General features: G+C 38.1%; 1 protein-coding gene across 1 annotated transcript in view; it reads right to left on the bottom strand.

The window, feature by feature from the left end:
- DCP2 (decapping mRNA 2) overlaps positions 1-20,585 on the bottom strand; it is a 50,750-nt gene extending 30,165 nt beyond the window's left edge. The window contains exons 1-2 of the mRNA XM_047090275.1: positions 20,424-20,585; positions 3,064-3,215 (exon numbers count right to left, since the gene is read on the bottom strand). Coding sequence (XP_046946231.1) covers positions 3,064-3,215; positions 20,424-20,476 — 205 coding nt within the window. The 5' untranslated portion in view covers positions 20,477-20,585. The remainder of the gene's footprint in view (positions 1-3,063; positions 3,216-20,423) is intronic.
- Between the last annotated feature and the right edge of the window lie 2,096 nt (positions 20,586-22,681).

The raw sequence follows: 22,681 nt of genomic DNA, 5'->3' as shown, positions 1-22,681 counted from the left end.
AGTGTTATCTTACTTTTCTACCCATTAAACAACTTTTAAAAAAAACAAAAAATAAAGATTTAACAAGAGAAATTATAAATCAACTGACTACTATTTACATTTTCCATTTACTCATTTTTTTCTACCCCAAAACCACCACAAAATGAGTTGACTGAACCAACTACAGCTCAAGATATACTTAGAACACTGAAAAGAATCTTTCTAATGTTTTCTTTCCTCTAGTTACTTTATTGTGAGAATATAGTATATAATACATGTCACATGCAAAACACGTGTTTATTGGCTATTTTACTGGTAAGGCTTCTGGTCAACAGTAGGCTATTAGCAGTTAATTTTGGGGAGTCAAAGTTATACACAGACTTCATACTACACAGAGGTCAGGACTCCTAATCCCCACATTATTCATGGGTCAACGGTAGTTAAGAGGTTATACTGATTAAAGTAAAAATTTGAAGCACATGTCCACTTGTAATATATTCTTACAACAATAGAGAATATAGAATACATATAATCTTTGTTTTTAATAATCTAGTGAATTTTTCTTAAGTACTCTTTTTACACTAACATTTTTGCAAATACATGAAAAATCTGTTCTAGGTATAACCATCATTTAGACAGTAATCGTCCTCCAAAATCCCGCCATTATCTTGGATGATACAAATTTCCTCATGGACAACTCCTCTCAAGCTCTAGCCTCAGTTCCTTGTATTCCTTGTCCTATCCATTCCCACTTCTCAGACCAATTCCCATAGCAACATTCTGGACCTTGCTATCACTAAAACTATTCCCGCAATTTGCCTGAAATAAAACATCTTGACCATAACTTTCTACAGCATTCTTCTAATTAACATTCTACATGACCATAACTTTCTACAGCATTCTTCTAATTATATCATTATTGTACATTGATCTTGACTATATTCATTTGTCTGCATTAGCACCCTCCTCCTGCTTTTATTTTCTTCCCTAAACAATATGGCTTATCACTTTAATCAATCTCTTAGCAATTTCCAAAATTCCTTTGCCCCACTGTTCTCTGAACATAGATCCCAAAGCAAAACTTTAACCCAGGAGAAAATCCAGGATGCCCATTCTATACTGACCTTGCTGAGCACTTACTGAAGAAAAATCCCAAGGCTATACACAATTTATAAAAAAGAAAACAAAGGTACAGAAAAGCTCCACAATTTGCCCAAGGTTGCATGGCCAGTAAATGGCAAAGATGGGACCCTAACCCAAGTAAACTGGCTCCAGAACTTATGCTATCAACTTTTACCCTATGCTCTTCAGTAGTACCCTATCGTAACTTACCATACTGCACTAATAACTTCCTTTCATCTTGAAGACAGGGACTGAGACCACTTTGTTCACTACATAATGCCTGGCATGGAGTAAACACTCACTTATTTAATGAAATCTATCACATTAGCAAGAAAGGCTTTTCTCCATACAACTGAATAAACATAACAAAACAAAGTTTTGGGCTTTTTTTTTTAATTATTAGCAAGGGAAGTTTAAAACTCATGTGAATACACACACAAAATCTTGCCCAGAACCCCAAAGTATGTAAAGTTGTTCTGGTAGAACCCTAAGTCTATGCAAAATAGATCACAGAAGCAGATTTGCCTGTTTTGATCATGTTTCTATAACTAGATTACAGCTTCTTAAAAGCGAAGTCCTCCATAATTTCTCCACAAAAGCTATGACCAAGTCTTTAACAAAGATAGTGTTCAATAGCAGTTCTATCCCCCTTTGATTCTTCATTTACTTCTCCATTATTTAATCAGTCAAACAGCCTGATCATTTCTGCCACTGAAATGTCTCTTCAGTCTTTTCTTTGTAGTCCCTCTACTATGGTTCCAGACCTTAATGCTCCGTATCTCAAGTAATGTGACAGCCCACCCTATGGTTTAACCTCTCCTGCCAACTAAGTCTTCTTGAATACCATTTCAAAAGATTTGCATAATATTCCTTAGCCTTGATCAAAAATTTAAAAAATTTTTATGGTTACCAATGATCTAGAACAAAGTGTTTCATCCATTTTCTGCAGAGACCTGGGGCAGGGCTGACCCATATTTCATGGAGCTCAAGGAGAATTATAGCTAGGAGCTGAGGACAAGAGTTATTTCCATTCTTCCTCCAACTCTAGTACAGTATAGTACAGTGAACTTGTGGTTACAATTCCATTCGAATACATGATTTACAGTTAAAAACAATGACCTACAGAATAAAAACCACTTTGGCTCAAGATCTAAGAACCCACAAATCCCCCCTACATACCTCCCATCCCTATTCCCTACTATCTTCCCATAAGAATTGTCTGTTCAATATATACTAATTTACTTCCTATGGTATCCCTTATTCTTTCCAACTCTCCAATTTTGCTCAATCCTTTTCTTTACCTGGAACATACTACCCACTCCTATCTCTTTATAAAATCCTACATTCCCTTACAAATATAGCTTTGCCTAAAAAATCTCTGAATTCTAAACACATTTAATATTGGGACCATTAGCAATTCACCAATTTTTTTGCCTTCTAACAGCTTCTTTTATAATCTTAAATTTTCATATGTATCTTTTATAACTAATAAACTGACAAGCTTCTATCTTATTTGTAAATGGGAAAAAAAAACAACTTTGAAAGCAAGGACTTCTTTGTATTTGCCACAAAACTAAAATCATTGCTTTTAACATATTAAATATTCAATAATTATTTAACAATTTCTATCCCCAAAAGGTAGTGATTTGATTAAAGATCATCTAGTTAAATGGAACAGCAAGAACAAAGTAAAAAAAGAGGTCAGTTCTAGAAACTGGGTAGTTATTTCTGAAAGAGAAAATCAAATTTAATTCTAAGAATCACTGCATTATTTCAAAGGGTCCTCTAGATAAAAATAAATATACTATTAAATTGTGTCTACTATTTATATTGACAATTTTTAGAAACCAAGTATAGTTATCTAGTAAGTTTTAAATCTCAAAGACAAGCAAAAGGAAATCTGTACTAAAATATTTTATTAGCAATAATGAAAGACAGTCATTATAATAAAAAAAAGGATATCAGCTTTAGCAAAGTCTCTTATCCCACACTGAGGTAATCCTGGTGTGTTCTGCATGTAGAAATCCAAGTAAAACCAATGGGCAAGTTCAATCTGAAAACACACTCGGATAGCATTGTCTCTTTCCTCGCTGGGAATATGCAAAATAAATCGGCTGTCAAAAACAAAAAACATTAAAATTACATTTACAAACCGTAACGAATTTAACCTACTGAACTGCTTTAACCACCAACATAAAAAAGGGACCAAGTGCTGATCAAGGAAGGAAAATTTGGAAGCATTACTGTAGGGAAGAGGAGTCTGGATGGAAGGCAGCTATGCTCACCACTCTACCACAAATGCTGCACAAGGAAGAGAAGCCTGAAAAAATAGTTTTTCACAGTTATCTCATTCATAATAGAGTTTTTTTAAGAGGCCATTTACCCTTTGTTAACAAAATAAAGGGAGCAAGGAAACAACGTTCACTAGGATTTCCTCCCATGACTGGTAACATTTAAAAAAAAAAAAAAGCATTGTTTTTGCTGAGAGAGAGAGAGAGAGAGAGAGAGCGCCCGAGCATGCATGCAAGCAGGGGAGGGACAAAGGAGAGGGAGAGAGAGAGTCCCAAGCAGGCTCCACACTGACAGCACAGAGCCTGACATAGGCCTTGATCCTACAATCCTGCGATCATAACCACAATCCTGAAATCAAGAGTCGGACGCCTAACCGACTGAGCCACCCAGGTGCCACAGCATATAATGTACAAATATATTAATTCATTCAAATAGGTAAGATGTTAGCTGCTTAATCTTCTTGTTTAAAGTATTACAAAGCAACAAGAAATCAACTCTTGTTTAATTAACAGACTACACTTCTCAAAGACCCCCATCTGCAGAACTGGAGCTCAAAATACCTCTTAAAACGTACGTTTAAAATAACTTTTTAAAGTATACTCACTTTTTAAAATCCTAAATTATCTTTTTCAAGTACATTTGAAGAAAGGTGGGGACATATTTTATATATACAGCATAAATATACACTATATTACATATACATGTGACTGAGACAATAAACCCCACTTTCTGTTAAGAAGTCAGAATTTAAAAATCTAAGTGAATGGGATTCACAGCACTCCTTAAGCAACCACCTATTACTTCTTCCACTGCATAGAATTTTTTGGAAATGCCTTGGAGAGACAGATTGAACTACACAAAAGAAATCCATTGGTTGTTTTAAATTTATTATTTTATTTTATTTTTTTTAACGTTTATTTATTTTTGAGACAGAGAGAGACAGAGCATGAACAGGGGAGGGGCAGAGAGAGAGGGAGACACAAAATCTGAAACAGGCTCCACGCTCTGCGCTGCCAGCACAGAGCCCGACGCGGGGCTCGAACTCACGGACCGTGAGATCATGACCCAAGCCGAAGTTGGACGCTTAACCGACCAAGCTACCCCAGGCGCCCCTAAATTTTTTAATATTTATTTATTTTTGAGAGAGAGAGACAGAATGTGAGTGGGGAGAGAGAGATGCAGACACAGAATCTGAAGCAGGCTCCAGGTCCAAGGTGTCAGCACAGAGCCTGATGTGGGGCTTGAACCCATGGACCATGAGATCATGACCTGAGCGAAAGTGAGACACTTAACCAACTGAGCCACCCAGGCACCCCAAAATCCAAAGGTTTTTAAGTTATTTTTAAAAATTAAGAATTAGTTATTGACAGTTTGATCACTCACACTATTCACTAGCAAATATTTTTGCTTGTTTCCAAGGTTCAAATCAACCTTTTTTGTTCATGTTCAAAAAACATGCTTTTAAATTATAAAAATAATGTAACATTCCAATAAGGGAATAAATAAGTAAATGGTAAGACGAATGTAGGTACAATTAACCTATATTTCAATACAGAAAAACTATGGGGAAAAGGAGCTTAAACTGCACATGTACCAGGAACAAAATGTGTAACATGCAATCCCGGTGGCATTATCTAAAATAAAAAAATCCAAACTCTTCTAGATGGCATTCAAGATCTGGTTCCTACTCACCTGCATAACCTCTTGGATTATTTTAAGGGGCTCTTTATACCCAGGGATACCAAATTCTTAGAAATGTCTTAAATTGTCATCTATATACTATATCTACTTCCTTTCCCTTGTCCACCTAGCAAACTCCTAATTCATCCTTCATGACTTACAAACATTACCCCTCTTACGTAGATACATCAGACTCCTCTGAACAGATTTATATAATCTCTGAGACTCCCAACTCCTTTACAATTATCTGGCGTTTACTATTACCGTCCACAAACTCCTCTAAAGTAGTTCACTGAGATAATGTACCCTATCTTTCCTTGTTTTTATTCCTATAGTCTAGCAAATTGTTTGACATATACATTGAGAATGACATACTGATAGCTACAATTTATCTTTTAAATGCTTACGTAGGTCCTATTCTGGTTGGATGGAACAAGCACACTCTGTCCCTCCCATAAAATGTCACTATCAAACCTGGACAAAAAAAGCATACAGCAGCTACTTGAAGACTGTAAAAAGTAAACAGTTGCAGGAAGACTGGGGAGGACAGTATCTGAAGTGAATTTACCATTTTTCTACCCTCTAGTGTTGCCTGGCCAGACTGGGGGTTAGAAGTGAGCACCAGCTGGGAAAGAGAGAGCCCCAGAAGCCCTCTAGGGTCAAGCCTCAAGGGTCAAGAGAGGAGTCTAACTCTTGCAGAGAGTAGGGTTTTCCTTTTCTTTTCTCCATTCTCCCATGCCCCAGTCCACAAGCAATGCCATCATGGTTAGAGGTGGCAGCAACAGTGTGTGTAACAGAGACCTACAGAGGCTAAAACTCTAAGGGACAGGAAACTTTCTCTTGAATCGCAAGAGCTATGTGCTCCCAGGAGAGTAGGGCTAATGTTCACTGGTTTTTTTTCTTCTAACCTTCAGCCACTTGGTCTCAGACGTGAGCAGAGACACATGAAGTGTGTGCCAGAGTGGCTTCTGACTAAAGGACCAAAAGGGTAGACCTAAAGAGCCAATAAGTATCAGGGAAATAGCTAAAGAGAAGCAGCTCAGGAAAATGGCCCCAGGAAATTGTTTACAAACTGAGCCTCAATCCCAAACTGCACAAGCTTGGATTAGACTACGAATAGCAAACCACCAACTTTGTGAACTGAACTATATCAGACCACTGCCCACATCTAAGAATGACCACTGGGTGGTAAAACAGGATAAACAGCACTGCAAAAAACTAATTTTGTATCTGATTTTATTTAACTTAACACATACCTAAAACACTCTAAACATTTATTATTTGCTCAGTTTGGGGCATTTTCTACTGACTTCCATTATGGAATTAACTCCATTCCCACTCCCATTCTACACACCCTTCTCATCTCTCCATCCACCCAACAAAACTGTATCATAATTTTGGTTAGGATGTCAACTTCAGCACTACTGACATTTTGAAGAAGACAAGTCTATGTTGAGAAGAGCTTTCCTGTGCACTGCATGACGTTCAGCGCATCCCTAGCCTCTACTCATTAGCACTCCCCACCAAGATATAACAGCTAAAAAGATCGCCAGGTAATGCAAATGTCCCCTAAAGGGGGGGGAAATCATTCCCAGTGATAACCAGAGTTAGATGAGCACTCAGTCTTTACATTATTATGATTCTGTAAATGCAAGTCACAATTAAGCCATGTGGTAAGCTAGGATTACTTTTTCTTTCCTGCACAATCCTTTGTTCTTCCCATAATTAATGTCTTATCATTGCATTTGTTTCATTTTCTCTATATCATCCCTATCACTAATTCAACCTTCCACTAGTTTCCTAAATTTTTTTCTCAAATGTTAATTCAGACACATCAGTTTCATCTCCAAGACTATCGTTGAGCCCTGTCATCTGTTCCAATCGGCTGCTTATCATCTACAGCTGATACACATCTATCATACTACACTGTCCTCTTACTAGCATCCTATGGTTCCCCATGCCTCTATCCTACAGAGTCCAGGATTCCTATATCCTGTCTTCCTCCTTAATTTTCTTTCTTCTTTTCATGAAGTATACCCTCCCAAACCTTCTGAAGGAAGGATGCAAGGGGGATAAGTACTGAGATACTGTACATCTGAAAATATCGTTATCCTCAGAGCTGACAGGCTGGATAAAGAATTCTAGGCTGGAAATCATTTTGAAGACAGTGCTGTCTCCCACCTGCCTCCAATTTTGATGGTGAGAAGACAAAGCATTTCAGATTTGTCTGATGTATTTTTTTTCAGTCTGGAAGCTTCTAGGTTCTTCCTTCTGTCCCCAGTATTATGAAATTTCCCAGCAGTCTATTTTTCATCTACTGCACTGGCCAATGAATGGACCTTGCTTCTTTGGAAATTCACATCCCTCAGTGCTGAAGGACCTCATGGACTGATCCTCATGATTCTTTACTCTCCTCTGATATTTCCTACCTCTGATTCCTCCTCTGCTCCCCACCCCAACCTTCTGAGGAACATTATTAACTGTATCTTGCAAACCATCTATTAAGATTGTTTCTGCTCTCATATTTTTAATTTCCAAATGCTATCTTTGTTTAAATTATGCTTTTATAGATTATCCTGTTATTCCATGATTGTAAAAATCTACCTCTCTAAGGAGATCAATATAGTTTAAATTTTCTTCTATCTGCATAGTTTGCTTGCTCCCAGTTGCTTTTCTTTTCTTTGAGCTTTAAACTCTACCTTTTAATGTTAAGAAGCCTATTTCAGATATCCATATTTAAGTGAAAGGCCACAAAGCTATTTAGAAGGCTTATCAAACTATAAGGCATCATTTAAGGTACGTGATCAGGCTGAGCCCTTTAATTGGGGAACCAATGTCAGTGTCATTAAGTCTTTCCTCACGAGCTAGTCAAATCACCTAAAGAATCTTCCAATGTCAGATTTGGGAGAGTAAAGGACAAGCTGCCACATTCTAGGAGCAGAACAGAAGGTGGCTGAGGGCTTTCAGGATATATATGTGTATATATATGTACACAGGATATATAAATTCACTTCTTCCATTTTTCAATATACTTATTTTAGAATAGATTGACACTATTACACCACTCTCATTCAGGTCTGTTAGATCTACTAAGTCATATACAGTATTCCTTTTTGCTTTATAGTTCCGAAATTTTGTCGCTCATCCTTTCACCCATTCTTCCTTTTCTTGTGGTTTTATGTACTTAAGAATTTTTAAACTTTACTCTTTTAGTGGAGTAGATGTCTATGTACAACCTACTATCTTTAAATAGAAATTTTCATTTCTAGTAAAGTTTCTAGACACTAACCACAATCTAAAATGTGGCAAAAAGTGCATAGCACAAAGAAATCCAATTTCATTCCCATCCCAACCCAGAAAAGCCCCAAGTGAAGAAAGGTCAACTGGAAAAGGGAGTTAAGAAAAGGAGAAACACGCCAGGACATCCCACAGAGTGTGAAGCCTGCTTAAGATTCTCTTTCTCTCTCCCTCTGTCCCTCTCCTTCTCTCCCTCCTTCCTCCCCCCCCCTCCCTCTCCCTCTCTCTCTCTCTCTCTCTCTCTTTCTCTCTCGGGGGGGGGGGGGGGGGGGAAGGCCTGAGTGTTTAAAAAAACAAAAATCATTAGAAGGGGCACCTGGGTGGCTCAGAGGGTTAAACATCCAACTCTTGATTTCAGCTGAGGTCATGACCTCACGGTTCATGGGTTAAAGCCTCAAGTAAAGAATCCCACAGGTACAGAGCCTGCTTGGGATTTTCTCTCTCTCACTCTCTCTCTGCCCCTTCCCTGCTTGCTCCCACATGCACATTCTCTCTCAAAATAAATAAATAAGCTTAAAAAAATTAGAAGATGTAGGAGCAGCAATCTGAAAAATAGGATAATGGAAAGTACCCAAGCTGGACAGTAAAAAAAGAAAAAATACAGGATAGGTTATGAGATCTCTTGGATAACATCAAGTGAACAAACACTTGTATTAGAAGGAGTCCCAAAAGGAGAGAAAGATGAACCCAAAGAGTTCTATACCATGACACATAATAATTAAAATGTCAAAGACTAAAAATTTTAAAAGTTTTAAAAGCAGAAAGAAAGAGGCAAATAGTCATGTACAAGGAATATCCCACAAATCTATCAGCTAATTTTCCAGCAAAAATTTTGCAGGCCAGAAAGGAGTGGCATGATATATTCAAAATGCTGAAAGGAAAGAACTGCAAAGAAGAATGATCTACCCAGCAAGATTACTATTCAGAATTGAAGAGGAGATAAACAGTTACCCACACAAAAGTGAAAGGAGTTCATCACCACTAAACCAGCCTTAAGGAACATTAAAGGGACTTCATTAAGTGGGAAAGAAAAAGCTATAATTAAAAGAAAATTATGAATGGAAAAAAATTCTTGAATAAAAGCTAATATACAATAAGGGTAGTAAGCAATTATAAAGCTAATATGAAGGTTAAATGAAAGAAACAGTCAAATCAGTTATATCTAAACAATTAGTTAAGGTGACTCACAAAAAGATGTAAAATATGACGACATATACATAAAACATGGAGGGTTGGTAAAAATGAAATTCTTTTAGAATGTGTTCAAGTTTAAGTGACCATCAACTTAATATAGACTGCTACATATTTATGATGTTATATACTAATCTCACGGTAACTTCACACCAAAAACCTATAATAGATACACAAAAAATAAAAAAGCAAACCAAGTATAGCAGCAAAGAAACTCATCAATACAAGAGCAAAAGAAGAAAGGAACAGACAAGAACTACATAACCAGAAAACAAGTAACATCATGGCGTAAGTATACACCTATTGACAATTACTTTAAATGTAAATGGTCTAAATGCTTCAAACAAAAGACACAGGGTGACAGAATGGACAAAAAACAAGACCCAGCAATAGGCCGTTTAGAAAAGATTCACCTCAGACGTTAAAGACACATACAGACTGAGTGATGAGATGGAAAAAGATATTCCATGCAGATGGAAGCAGCAAAAAAAAAAAAAAGAAAGAAAGAAAAAAAAGAAACAAACAAAAACAAGAACAACACAACACCACCAGAGCAGCAATACTTATATTAAACAAAACAGATCTCAAAACAAATACTGTAACAAGAGACAAAGGGAATTACTTAATGATAAAACGATAAATACAAAAAAGAGGATATGCAATTGTAAATACCTATGTACCCAACCCTGAAGCACCTAAATACATAAAACAATTATTAACAGACATAGAGAAAGAAACTGACAGTAATACAATAATAGCAGGGGACCTGAACACCCCACTTTAACATCAATTGATAGATCATCCAGACAAAGAAAATCAATAAGGAAACATGTCTTTGACACGTTACACCAAATGGACTTAACAGATATATACAGAATATTCCATACTAAAACAACAGAATACACATTCTTTTCAAGTACACATGAAACATTCCCTGGGATGAATCACACATTAGGCTACAAAACAAGTGTCAGTAAATTTAAGAAGACTGACATCATATCATGCATCTTTTCCAACCACAACAGTATAAAACTAGAACTCAATTACAAGAAAAAAAAAAAGAAAAACACATGGGAACTAAACAACATGCTACTAAACAACCAATGGGCAAATGAAATTAAAGAGAAAATAAAAAAAATACATGGAGGCCAATGACAGTGAAAACACAACAGTCCAAAATCTTTGAGATGCAGCAAAAACAGCTGTAAGAAGGAAATTTATAGCAATACAGGTCTGCCTTAAGAAACAAGAAAAATCTCAAACAATCTTAACATCTAAAGAAACTAAAAAAAGAACAGGCCAAAGTTAGTAGAAAAAGGAAATAATAAAGATCAGAGCAGTAATAAATGATATAGAACCTAAAACAAAACAAAACAAAACAAAACAAAACAAAAAACAGAAAAGATCAATGAAACCAAGAGCTGGTTCTTTGAAAAGATAAACAATGATAAACCTTTAGCTAGACTCATCAAGAGAAAAAGAAAAAAGACCCAAGTAAAATAAATCAGAAATGAAAGAGAAGAATGGACACCACAGAAATACAAATGATTGTAAGAGACTACTATAAAAAATTATATGCCAACAAATTGGACAACCTAGAAGAAATGGATAAATTCCTAGAAACATACAATTTTCTAAAAGTGAATCAGGAAGAAACAGAAAATCTGAATAGACTTGATTCCTAGTAACAAAACTGAATCGGTAATCAAAAAAACTCCCAACAAACAAAAGTCCAGGACCAGATGGATTCACAAGTGAATGCCACCAAACATTTAAAGAGTTAATACCTATTCGCCTCAAACCATTCCAAAAAGTGCAACAGGAAACAAAACTTCCAAGTACATTCTCCAAGGCCAGCATTACACTGATACCAAAACTAGACAAAGACACTACAAAAGAAGAAAACTACAGGCCAATATCCCTGATAAACACTGATGTAAAAAAACCTCAAAACATGAGCAAACTGCATGCAACAATATATTAAAAGGATCAGTCACTACTATCAATTGAAATTTATTCCTGGGATGCTAAGATGGGTCAATATACACAAATCAATCAAGATACACTGCATTAATATAATGAAGAATAAAAATCATATGAGCATCTCAACAGATACAAAAAAAAAAATTGGCAAAATTCAACATCCGATCATGATAAAAACTCTCAAAACAGGGGCACCTGTGTGGCTCAGTTGGTTAAGCGACCAACTTCGGCTCAGGTTACAATCTCGTGGTTCGTGAATTCGAGCCCCATGTTGGGCTCTGTGCTGACAGCTCGGAGCCTGGAGGCTGCTTCAGATTCTGTGTCTCCCTCTCTCTCTGCTCCTCCCCTGCTCACATTCTGTCTCTCTCTCTCTCTCAAAAATAAACATTAAAAATTAAAAAAAAAAAATCTCAAAATAGTGGGTTTAGAAAAAGCATACCTCAACATAATAAAGACCACATATAACAAACCCAGAGCTAACATCATACTCAATGGTGAAAAACTGACAGCTTTTCTTCTAGTATCAGGCACACAAGACAAGGATATGTCCATTCTTGCCACTTACTCAACATAGTACTGAAAGGCTTAGCTGCAGCAGATAAGAAAAAGAAATAAAAAGGCATCAAAATTGCTAAGAAAGAAGTAAAACTGTCACTGTGTGCAGATATGATACTATACACAAAAAACTAAAAATTCCACACAAAAAAAGACTATTAGAAATAATGAATGAATTCAGCAAAGTTACAGGATACAAAATTAATATACAGTAATCTATTGCATTTCTATACACCAATAATGAAGTAGAATAACAAAACAAGCTCATTTACAACTGCACCAAAAAAGAATAAATTATCTAGGAATAAACTTAACCAAGGAGGTAAAAGACCTATAATCTGAAAACTATAAAACACTGATGAAAAAAATTGAAGACAACACAAACGGAAAGACATTCCATGCTCATGGATTACAAGAATATTGTTAAAATGTCCATACTACCCAAAGCAATCTACAGATTTAACGCAACTCCTACCAAAATACCAATAGCATTTTTCACAGAAGTAGAACAAATAATTCTAACATTTGTATGGAACTACAAAAGACCCCAAATAGCTAAAGCTTTCTTGATAAAGAATACAGACAGAGGTATCACAATCCCAGATTTCAAGATATACCACAAAGCTATAATCAAAATAGTACAGGACTGGGGTGTCTGGGTGGCTCATTTGGTTGAGAATCTTACTCGTGATTTCAGTTCACGTCATGATCCCAGGGTTATGGGCTCCACACTGAGTGGAATTCTCTCTCTCCTCTGTCCCTCTCCCCCACTCGCACTATGGTACTACACAAAAATAGACATGCAGATCAATGGAACAGAGAGCCCAGAAATAAACCCACATTTCTGTGGCCAATTAGTCTACAACAAAGGATCCAAGAACACATACGGGGAAAAGATCGTCTCTTCAATAAATGGTGCAGGTAAAACTGGACATCCAACTGCAAAAGAATGAAACTGGACCACTTGCTAACACCACACGCATAAATAAACTCAAAATGGACTAAAGATCTAAATGTAAAACATGAAACCATAAAACTCCCGGAAGAAAACATAGGCAGTAATTTCTTTGACATCCAACTTAGCAACATTTTTCTGGGTATGTCTGTTCAGGAAAGAAAACAGAAGCAAGAAATAAACCATTGGGACTACACCAAAATAAAAAGCTTTAGCACAGCAAAGGAAACCATCAACAAAACAACAATGCAACCTATTAAATGGAAGAAGATATTCCCAAATGATATATCCAATAAAGGGTTAATAGCCAAAATATATAAAGAACTTACACAACATCAAAAAACAAATAATCCAATTAAAAACAGCAGAGGACTTGAATAGGCATTTTTCCATAGACATACAGATGGCAAAGAGACACATGAAAAGATGCTCAACATCACTAATTACCAGGGAAATGCAAATCAAAACCATGAGATATCATCTCATACCTGAGATAGTATGAGATCTCACAATGGCCACAACCAAAGGATAAGAAATAACAACTGTTGGCAAGGAGAAAAAGAAACCCACGTGATTGTTGGTGAGAATTTACATTGGTGCAGCCACTGTGGAAAACAATATCAAGAGTTCTCAAAAAATTAAAAAACAGAAATACGATGTGATCTGTTAATTCCACTACTGGGTATTAACCGAAAGAAAACAAAAACACTAATTCAAGAAGATATACGCACCCCTATGTTTATTGCAGCATTATTTACAATAGCCAAGATACAGAAGCAACCTAAGTGTCCATCAATAAATGATTGGATAAAGATACACAGATAGATAGATAGATAGATAGATAGATAGATATAGATACGTATATATGCATATATACACAGTGGAGTATCACTGAGTCATAAAAAAGAATGAGAACTTGCCATTTGAGAAAACATGGATGCACCTAGAGAGTATTACACCAAGTGAAGTAAGTGAGAGAAAGACACATACCGAATGATTTCACTCATGTCTGGTATCTAAAAACAAACAAACAAAACAAATGAGCCAACAAAACAGAAACAGACCCATAAATACAGAGAATAAACTGATGCTTGTCAGAGGAGAGGGGATTATAGGGATGGGCAAAATGGGTGAAAGGAGAGGGAGATACACGCCTCCAATTTAGAAAGAGTCAATCAGAGACAAAAGGTATGGCAGAGGAAATATGGTCAATGGTATTTTAATAGCATTGTATGGTGACAGATGGTGGCTAGACTTGGGAGCATAGCATAACAGAGCTGCCAAATCACTTACGTTGTACATTTGAAATTAATGTAACCTTATGTCATATACTTCAATTTTTAAAAAGGGAGAAGGGAACAGCAAGGTCTACTTATGTAATAGAAGAATGTCTACTCTTCTTTCACTCCTTTAAAGGAGTCAGGAGTTTCTCCTACAAAAGAGCTGGGGAAGGGGGAAGAATACCCAAGGCTCTTTCCTAACTTTAGCAGATAGGTTTGGGTGATGGCACCCCAAAGCAAAACTCCCACACACTGGTTTAACGATCCCCAATGTAAGAGCTAGCACCCTATCTACTCACATAAAAGAGAAGCCTGTCAATAAATAAGCTCCTGTATACCCTCATCTTAAATATGAAACAGCAACAAAAATCAGCCAACATCTAAGGAAAATCTGGCGCATGACAAAGAAAAACATGTATTAAAAAACTGGCCCTGGAGGCACGTAAGTGGCTCAGTCAGTTAAGGGTCAGACTCTTGACCTTAGCTCAGGTCTCAATCTCAAGGTCATGAGTTCAGGCCACGCATTGGGCTCCACCCTGGGTGTGAAGCCTACTTTAAAACAAACAAAAAAAAAGGCCCGGAAGTTCAAGTTATCTCCTACAACCTAGGTACTCAAAGTGTGGACCCCGGACCACCTGGGAGCATACGTGTGAGAAGAGAAACAGGCATTTTAGTCCTGTAAGGACTCAGAAGTTTACTTCCTAATGATCCTCTCAAAGGAAATTACTTTTCAACGTGCACCAGCAAAATAATGAAAACCAAGAAAGCATAAAACATGCAATTTAAGAGATAATAAATGCAACCTGGGAGAGCTTTGAAAGGAATTATAGTAGGCCAGTAGTTTGGCAAATCTAGGGAACAACCAGTTTAGATTGGGCTAGAAGGGTGGAGGTCTCCAAGAGGGCACTCTCCAGGAAAAAAGAATTTTGTAGAATAGACAGTATGACTGAGGGTAAGACCGAGGCTATAATAAAGGAGCAGATAAGAATGGAGAGGAGGAAGCTATTCTGGTTGTGCTGGGGAAGAAAGGAAAATGTACAAGAGAATCATAATCCAAGTATGAAGCAAAAAGCCGAAAGGAGAATAAAAAGCCAATCAAAAAGAAAAAAGAAGGACTTCAAGAAATGCCAGAAGGGTACCTGCCTGGTTCAGTCAGTGCAGCATGTGACTCCTGATCTAGGGATTATAAATTCAAGACCCATTTATAAGTTGGGTGTAGAGATTACTCAAAAATAAAATCTTAAATAAACAAATAAATAAGGAATAGCCAGAAATGAGAGAATTATGAAGAAAGCACATGCTTCTTTCTCCAAAAGACAAAACTGTAAAAGGCAGCATTTTGACCAATTAGTAGGATGTAAGAAAGGAGAATTCATTCTGGCATTCCCTTTCAACACCCTTACAAAAGGATCCTGACTATGGCTAGAGGGAAAAAAACAAAATCCTAGCCATTGTAAACCTGCCTCTACTGTGAAAAATACGTACATAGCAATTCCATATAACAAATGCTATTATTCTTGTTCAGCTTTTGCAATCAACCAACAGTAAAACGTGTAACAGCCCTCGCAAGGTTACAAAATGGAATGTAAATATTGTGTGATGCTCTCAACCCTTATCACCTAATATCTACCAAGGTGCACTAAATCCTCAATTTAACATACGATGTTGATAAAACAAACTGGTGCAAGTATATTTTAAAATACTGAAGTATCTATCAGAAGAATTTACCACAAAACAGGTAAAAACCCAGGGAGCAGGAGTGAGATAAAAAGGGGCCGGGAAGGAGGCTGTTGCATTTCTTTCATAACTTCACCTGTACTCTTCGATTTTTTTTTTTTTAACCTTACTCATGAGCACATCTTTTTAATAGCTAAAAGCTAACTTCTTTAAGAAACTTTAGGGGCACCTGGGTGGCTCAGTGGGTTAAGCGTCCAACTCTCAATCCTGCTCAGGTCACGATCTCATGGTTTGTAGGCTTGAGTCCCACATCGGTCGCATGCTGACAGCACAATGCCTGCTTGGGATTCTCTCTCTCCCTCTCTCTGCCTCTCTCCCCAACTGGTTCTCTCTCTCAAAATAAATTCTTTTCTTAAAAAGAAACTTTGTAAGACAAAGGAAACTTTAATACATGAAAATTACACTTTCATAATTTCATCCTGTACATGGTTTTCCTGTTTTAAAGATTTAAAAGTGTGTGCAGGGGCACTGGCTGGGTCAGTGGGAGGAGCATGTGACTCTTGATCTTGGGGTCATGAGTTCTACATGTGGATGTAGAGATTACTAAAAAAATAATAAAGTAAAATAAAAATAAAATAAAAATGTTATATATACCTAGTATACAGTATACTACAATATATAGTAAAAGCTGAAATAAAATGCTTTCCACAGTAATTATGGGACCTCACAAAATGTCATCTTTTCAATTTTCCTACAAATGGAACATCAGCAGAACTACAATTAGTACAAAACTGTTGCAGTAGAATTGAACACTAAAATGGCAAGCTGAAGATGAGCATGAAGTATTTGATTAGCTTACACAATCACCAAAATAGCAGCAACATTAGTTGCCAGAAAATACCTTTCTCCTTTTAACACTGGAGTGGCCTCACCATTTAATTCTTAAAGGGGCTCTAAAAAAAAACTCCAAGCATTTCTTTAAAACAGAAACAACTTAAGCTGTAGATTTGTTTTTACTTGAAAAACATGCTCTTCAAGCCTTTAGTAAGCTAATTTAAATGGTATTGAAAAATTCTTTGACTTTTAATGTCAAATGCACTTTTACTGGTGCAAGAGGCAAATGTCACCACAAAATGGGGCAGATCTACTTTTTACATACACGTTTACTAGAATGTTCGCTAGAACACTTAGACAACAGTCTTTCCTTCCTCTCTTCTAATTTCATTCTACCTAGAAATAACCAGTGTTATCAGTTTGATTGATTTTCCCAGACTTCTTGTGTGTGTGTGCGCACACACACACACAGCACACACACACACACAAATATACATAAGACATTAAAACATTTCTTTTAAAAAAAGATATCAAATGACTAAGTGTTATGCTCAATAGTATACTGCATACATCATTTCAAGATACAAATATTTTCCCTCAGCTTACTGTTTACCTTAGGAATTTCTAATGGCTGCACAGTATCCCAGTAAATGAAATGTTGCATATGAAATCACTGCAAAAATAACATTCCATGTCCTAGGTTATAAGCAGCCTAATGGTTACAAAGTCGTATCTTGAAAATGTAAGTCTCCTGCTCTAATTTTTCACATCAAAATCAATCTATACATTTCTCCAAAAGTTACTAATATATGGTCAATGACTGAAGTAGGCAAGATTTGCAAGAATATGTAACTTATCAAAAATTACAACACAAAACAAACAAAACCTCTTAAATACAATACTAAACACTATAATTGGGGAAAACATAAAAGGGAGTAAAAACAAAAAGGGTCAAGACCAAACTCATAAATCAAGATGTACTTAAAACAGCAAAGGAGTCAGAAAAATTAACCTTTTTCCACTTAAGCTTTATGTTTAAAGAAATTACACATAAATTCTAAGTATAAATTTGTCTCTAAAAAAGCCCCAAATCAAAAAAACCTGAATTGTTAACATTAAACATCTTTAATCAACAAAAACATTAAAATATTAACATTAAAATGTCATTATTTTAAAACTCAGAGTTTTAAGAAATGGTTATTTGGTTTATTAATTTGTCAGGTAGTTAGCCCTAGTTTTTAAACATACAATCCTCATTTATATAACCAAAACACAGTAATTGCAAAAAAGTTACTCTCATTTCTTGAAGAAAAAAAAAGTTACTCTATTCCAAAAAAAATCTGTATAAAATTGCTTAAATACACTCACTGGAAAACCTAGTAAGAATCTTTAACATTCATCAGATGTTTAACGTATTGTTTACAACACACAACAATTATTTGTTATTATATTTAATCCTCCGTAGTATCCAAAATAAGCCCATACTAGTAGAAAGATTACTTTATTAAAATGTGTAAGATTACCCATCTTTTTCTTTAATGTGTATCCCTATTAACCCTACATAATTCTTGCTCACCTTTTCAAATACATACTCATTTTACTTTTTTTTCTAACTAGAAAACACACATCCTTTTAAAAAATCTTGGAAACAACAAGAAAAATCATACTCTCACTTCTTGTACATGTTCGTCCATTTATCCACACACATATACATCAAATATTTTTAATTTTTTTAATGTCTATTTATTTTTGAGAGAGAGACCATGAGTGGGGGAAGAAGGGAGAGAGGGAAACAGAGAATCCGAAGCAGGCTCCAGGCTCTGAGCTGTCAGCACGGAGCCTGACATGGGGCTCGAATCCATGAACCAAGAGATCATGACCTGAGCCACCCAGGCACCCCTCAAATCTCTTTTTTTCTTATGAAATTTGGGATCATAGAAAATAAGCACATTTTAAGTGGTTCATTTGAAGCGATCATATTCCAAAAATTATAATCATACCATCACCAAAGAAGTACAGTGACATTCTTATTAGTTGCAAAATTAGTCTATTTACTTATCTACGCGTAGTTTTGTGAGGTTTAAAATGTTAGACTTGATTTTCTGTAAGGCCTACCTGGCATAGGAGAAACAGTACAGGCATTGATTGTAGAGAAAAAGATCTAGGTTTCAAATCCTGATTTTCTTAATTACAAGAAACGTGACCTTGTGTAGATTACAAACCAAGTCTGTTTGTCAGATGAAAATGTAAAGAACTGCACCTACCAGAGTTGTTTCCAGGATTAAATAAAATGATAGATGAGAAAGGAGCACCCAGTGCCTGGCACACAACAGTACCTCCACAAGTGTGTTCTTTCTTTCCCATTAAAAAAAAAAAAAAAAGAAGAAGAAGAAGGAAAAAAAGCGTGAATGTGACACAACTATTAAAAGTCAGAATTCTAGGGGCGCCTGGGTGGCGCAGTCGGTTAAGCGTCCGACTTCAGCCAGGTCACGATCTCGCGGTCCGGGAGTTCGAGCCCTGCGTCAGGCTCTGGGCTGACGGCTCAGAGCCTGGAGCCTGTTTCCGATTCTGTGTCTCCCTCTCTCTCTGCCCCTCCGCCGTTCATGCTCTGTCTCTCTCTGTCCCAAAAATAAATAAACGTTGAAAAAAAAATTAAAAAAAAAGTCAGAATTCTAGACATAAATACAGTAAACACACTTGAAAAGATGTTTTGTTTTGTTTTTTATAAGAGCCTTTTACTCACTTGTAATTTAAGTTATCTCACAATCCACTTAGCCGGCGACAACCCAGGGTGTTACTGTACGAAAAATTTTACTTCGGGAAAAGAAAATATTTTAAGTCCATTTTACAATTTTCGCTATCTGAAATTATAGCTAACAGGAAGAATGCAAAAAAATTTCTCTTGTAAAAGTATACGAGTTAAAATCCTGCAGCTGAGAATCTCCTTCAAGGAAAATTGAAGAATGAAAAGAAAAGCAACTCTAGACTTTTTCCCCCTTCCAACGGTAAGTTTGGGGATAAACAAGGGAGTAATTCTTTAGAGCAATTTAGAAAATGCCAGGGACGTGGAAGAACACACGAGCGAAAGGGTAAGTTTGAAACTGCTCCCTGCGTAGGTCCGGGGGCGTGGGACGAAGATTCAAAACTTTGGGGTCTTTCGACAGAATTGAGGAATAAGACGGAGGGGATCGGGGGGAGTGGTTCTATAAAAGTCAACGGCAGAAAAAAACAATGGGAGGGGGAAGAGGCAGCCGAAAAACGCTCAAGACCCAGACTTTGGCGCAACGGCTTCACTTTCAGGAAAGCAAAAGAGTTAGGAACTAAGAAAATGAGGAAATTCCGGTGCTCCGCAAGAAGGACGGAGGGGCCGTGAGAAACCGGGAGGCGGCGGGTGAAAGACCGGGTGGTGTCGTGGGAGAGAAGGGTCGACCCGGGAAAGCGAGCAGCGGCGGGACCGGAAAGCGAGAACAAGGATGCGGCCGGGGGGGAGGGGGCGCGGAGGCCTCCGGGGTCGACCAACGTGACAGAAAACGAGGAGGGGACTCTGGGGGCCGTGGCAGCAAGGGGCGACGTGGTACCTGCAGAGATCGTCCAGGACGCTGCCGGGAATCTCCACCCGTTTGGTCTCCATGATGAGAACCCACAGCAGGAGCAGTGCATCCCGGCTCCGCGCGGCCGGGGACCAAGGGTACGGCACGGAGACTCCGGCTCGCCGGAAAGCGGGCAGCGGCGGCGGCAGCGGCTCCAGCAAAGAGAGGGGGAAGGGGCGGGACCCGCTCACTTCCGTCCCGCTCCCTCAGCCCAGAACCCCGAGCCTGGGCCAGAGCGCGGGGCGGAGCCCCGGGAGTCACGCCCCTGCTCTGCTTGAAATGTCCAATGGGAAGCTGTAGAATTGGGAGGCTGAGAAGCTAAGCCAATGAAATGTTTGTTTATTGGTCTGTCGTCTCCAATCCGTCTTCAGGCTGCTCAGTTGCTACTCAGAAAACCAACTTCCCGCCGCCTGTGATTGAGCCCTGGGGTGGCTACGCGCATGCGCACCATGCCTCCTTTGCACTATAGAAAGTCCAGAGTATTCAGGTCTTGCTGGTAGACTCGGAGACTACATCCTAGGGTTTGGCGTGGTGTAAATGTCCTCTTGGTGACCAAGCAGGCGCTCGTACCTCTTCACGGCAGACGCCGGCGGCGCATCCTGCGCAAGTGTGCACTTGGAATTCCTGTCACCAAGTATCCTGCACACTCATTGTCGTCCCATCGCCTCCAGGCCAAGGGCTGTGCCTCTTAACTACAAACACCGGTTGTCTTTTGTGTGTGTGTGTGTGTGGTGGCTTACCTCTGCCTTTCCTCAAAGGACCCAGACAGAACTTTATCCTACTATCTGACACCTAGTGAGATCTGAGAAAATATTGATTGAACCTGAACTTGGGAATCTTCATTCTATCTCCTACACATACTCCAATCTACTAGCCCTCACTGATTCCTCATCTTACTTAATAGAGCCCAATCCATTTAGGATCTTGCAGAAAAAAATCTAGATTCATCATTCTTTAACTTCCTCCTTTTACATCAGACTCACAGCCACACAAACGCACCCCTCAGTCACAACTTTAATTCATTCTGATGAGGGAGCATGGGGCAAGCTGAGGGCCAAGTCAGGCTAACAGCAGAGCACCCCCCAACCCTGGAGGTGGGATATGTGTGATATTCCTCAGACACTCCTGCCTGCCCAAGAACAGGGAAAAGGAAAGAAAGCAAATGGCTGACTGGTAGAGATCACAGTCATGCAGGACAGGAGTCTCCTTAAGTTTACAGATAACTTAGTAAACTCCAAGAAAAAGGCAATCTTATTCATAGCCTAATCTCCAGAAACCTATAGATTCTGTTTCCTGGAGCCCTAATATCACCCTCATCAAGATGTAAGGGGCTTTGGGATGCCTGGGCAGTTCAGTCACTCAAGCATCCGACTTCGGCTCAGGTCATGATCTCTGGGTTTGTAAGTTCAAGCCCTGTGTTGGGCCTTGTGCTGACAGCTCAGAGCCTGGAGCCTGCTTCAGATTCCTTGTCTCCCTCTCTCTCTGCCCCTCCCCGTCGTGCTCTCTCAAAATAAATAAATAAATAATTTAAGAAAAGATGTAGTGGGGTTTAAGTGCTTACCATGGCGATGTGGGAAACAAGGGCAAATGAAAAATTAAATTCCCTTACTGCCTACAGCCCATTGACAAGTCCTTGAAACAGGCAGAGTGACCTTCCTCGAGGAGCTCAGCTGCCTCAATGATGATACTTTGCTAGGGCCGAAAGGGAATCTTGGCTTAACATTGTCCTAACCCCTTGAGGATCCTGTGAGTCTCCTTAAACACATAAAAATTCCTTTGGAAACTTCCTTTATCTCTACCCCCATTCCCCCCCCCCCCCGCAAGATATATGCTGGCAATCATGCTCCAGGCTTATGGCCCCCTGATATACATCTGAAGGGTCTCATGACTGATGTTTTTCTAAACAGTAATAAATGATGTTTTTCTAACAAGAGCTAGCTCCTCAAAGTCCTGGAAACAAACCTTACTTCCAAAATTCCTTAGAAACTTATGCTGTCCCTAACCCCCTCCTAACCTGAAGATATATTACCAGTCACTCTTCACAACCCCAGTGCAGCTCTTTCTGCCCATGGGTCCTGTCCCCATGCTTTAATGAAATCACCTTTTTGCACGAAGGACATCTTCAAGAATTCTTTCCTGGCCATCAGCTCTGAACCACACCGTCACCCCCAAACCCCATCAGTTCTACCATTTAATCTCTTATCTTTTTCTTAATTTCTGTCCAAATGCCCACTCTTTATATCAGG

The sequence above is a fragment of the Lynx rufus genome, unplaced genomic scaffold, assembly GCF_022079265.1.
Source record: "Lynx rufus isolate CCGP_SWC_20201006 ecotype Redwood Valley unplaced genomic scaffold, mLynRuf1.p SCAF_1, whole genome shotgun sequence".
Lineage (NCBI taxonomy): Eukaryota > Metazoa > Chordata > Mammalia > Carnivora > Felidae > Lynx > Lynx rufus.
Note: the sequence above shows the minus strand (reverse complement) of the source record. Positions and strands in the feature narration are given on the sequence as shown.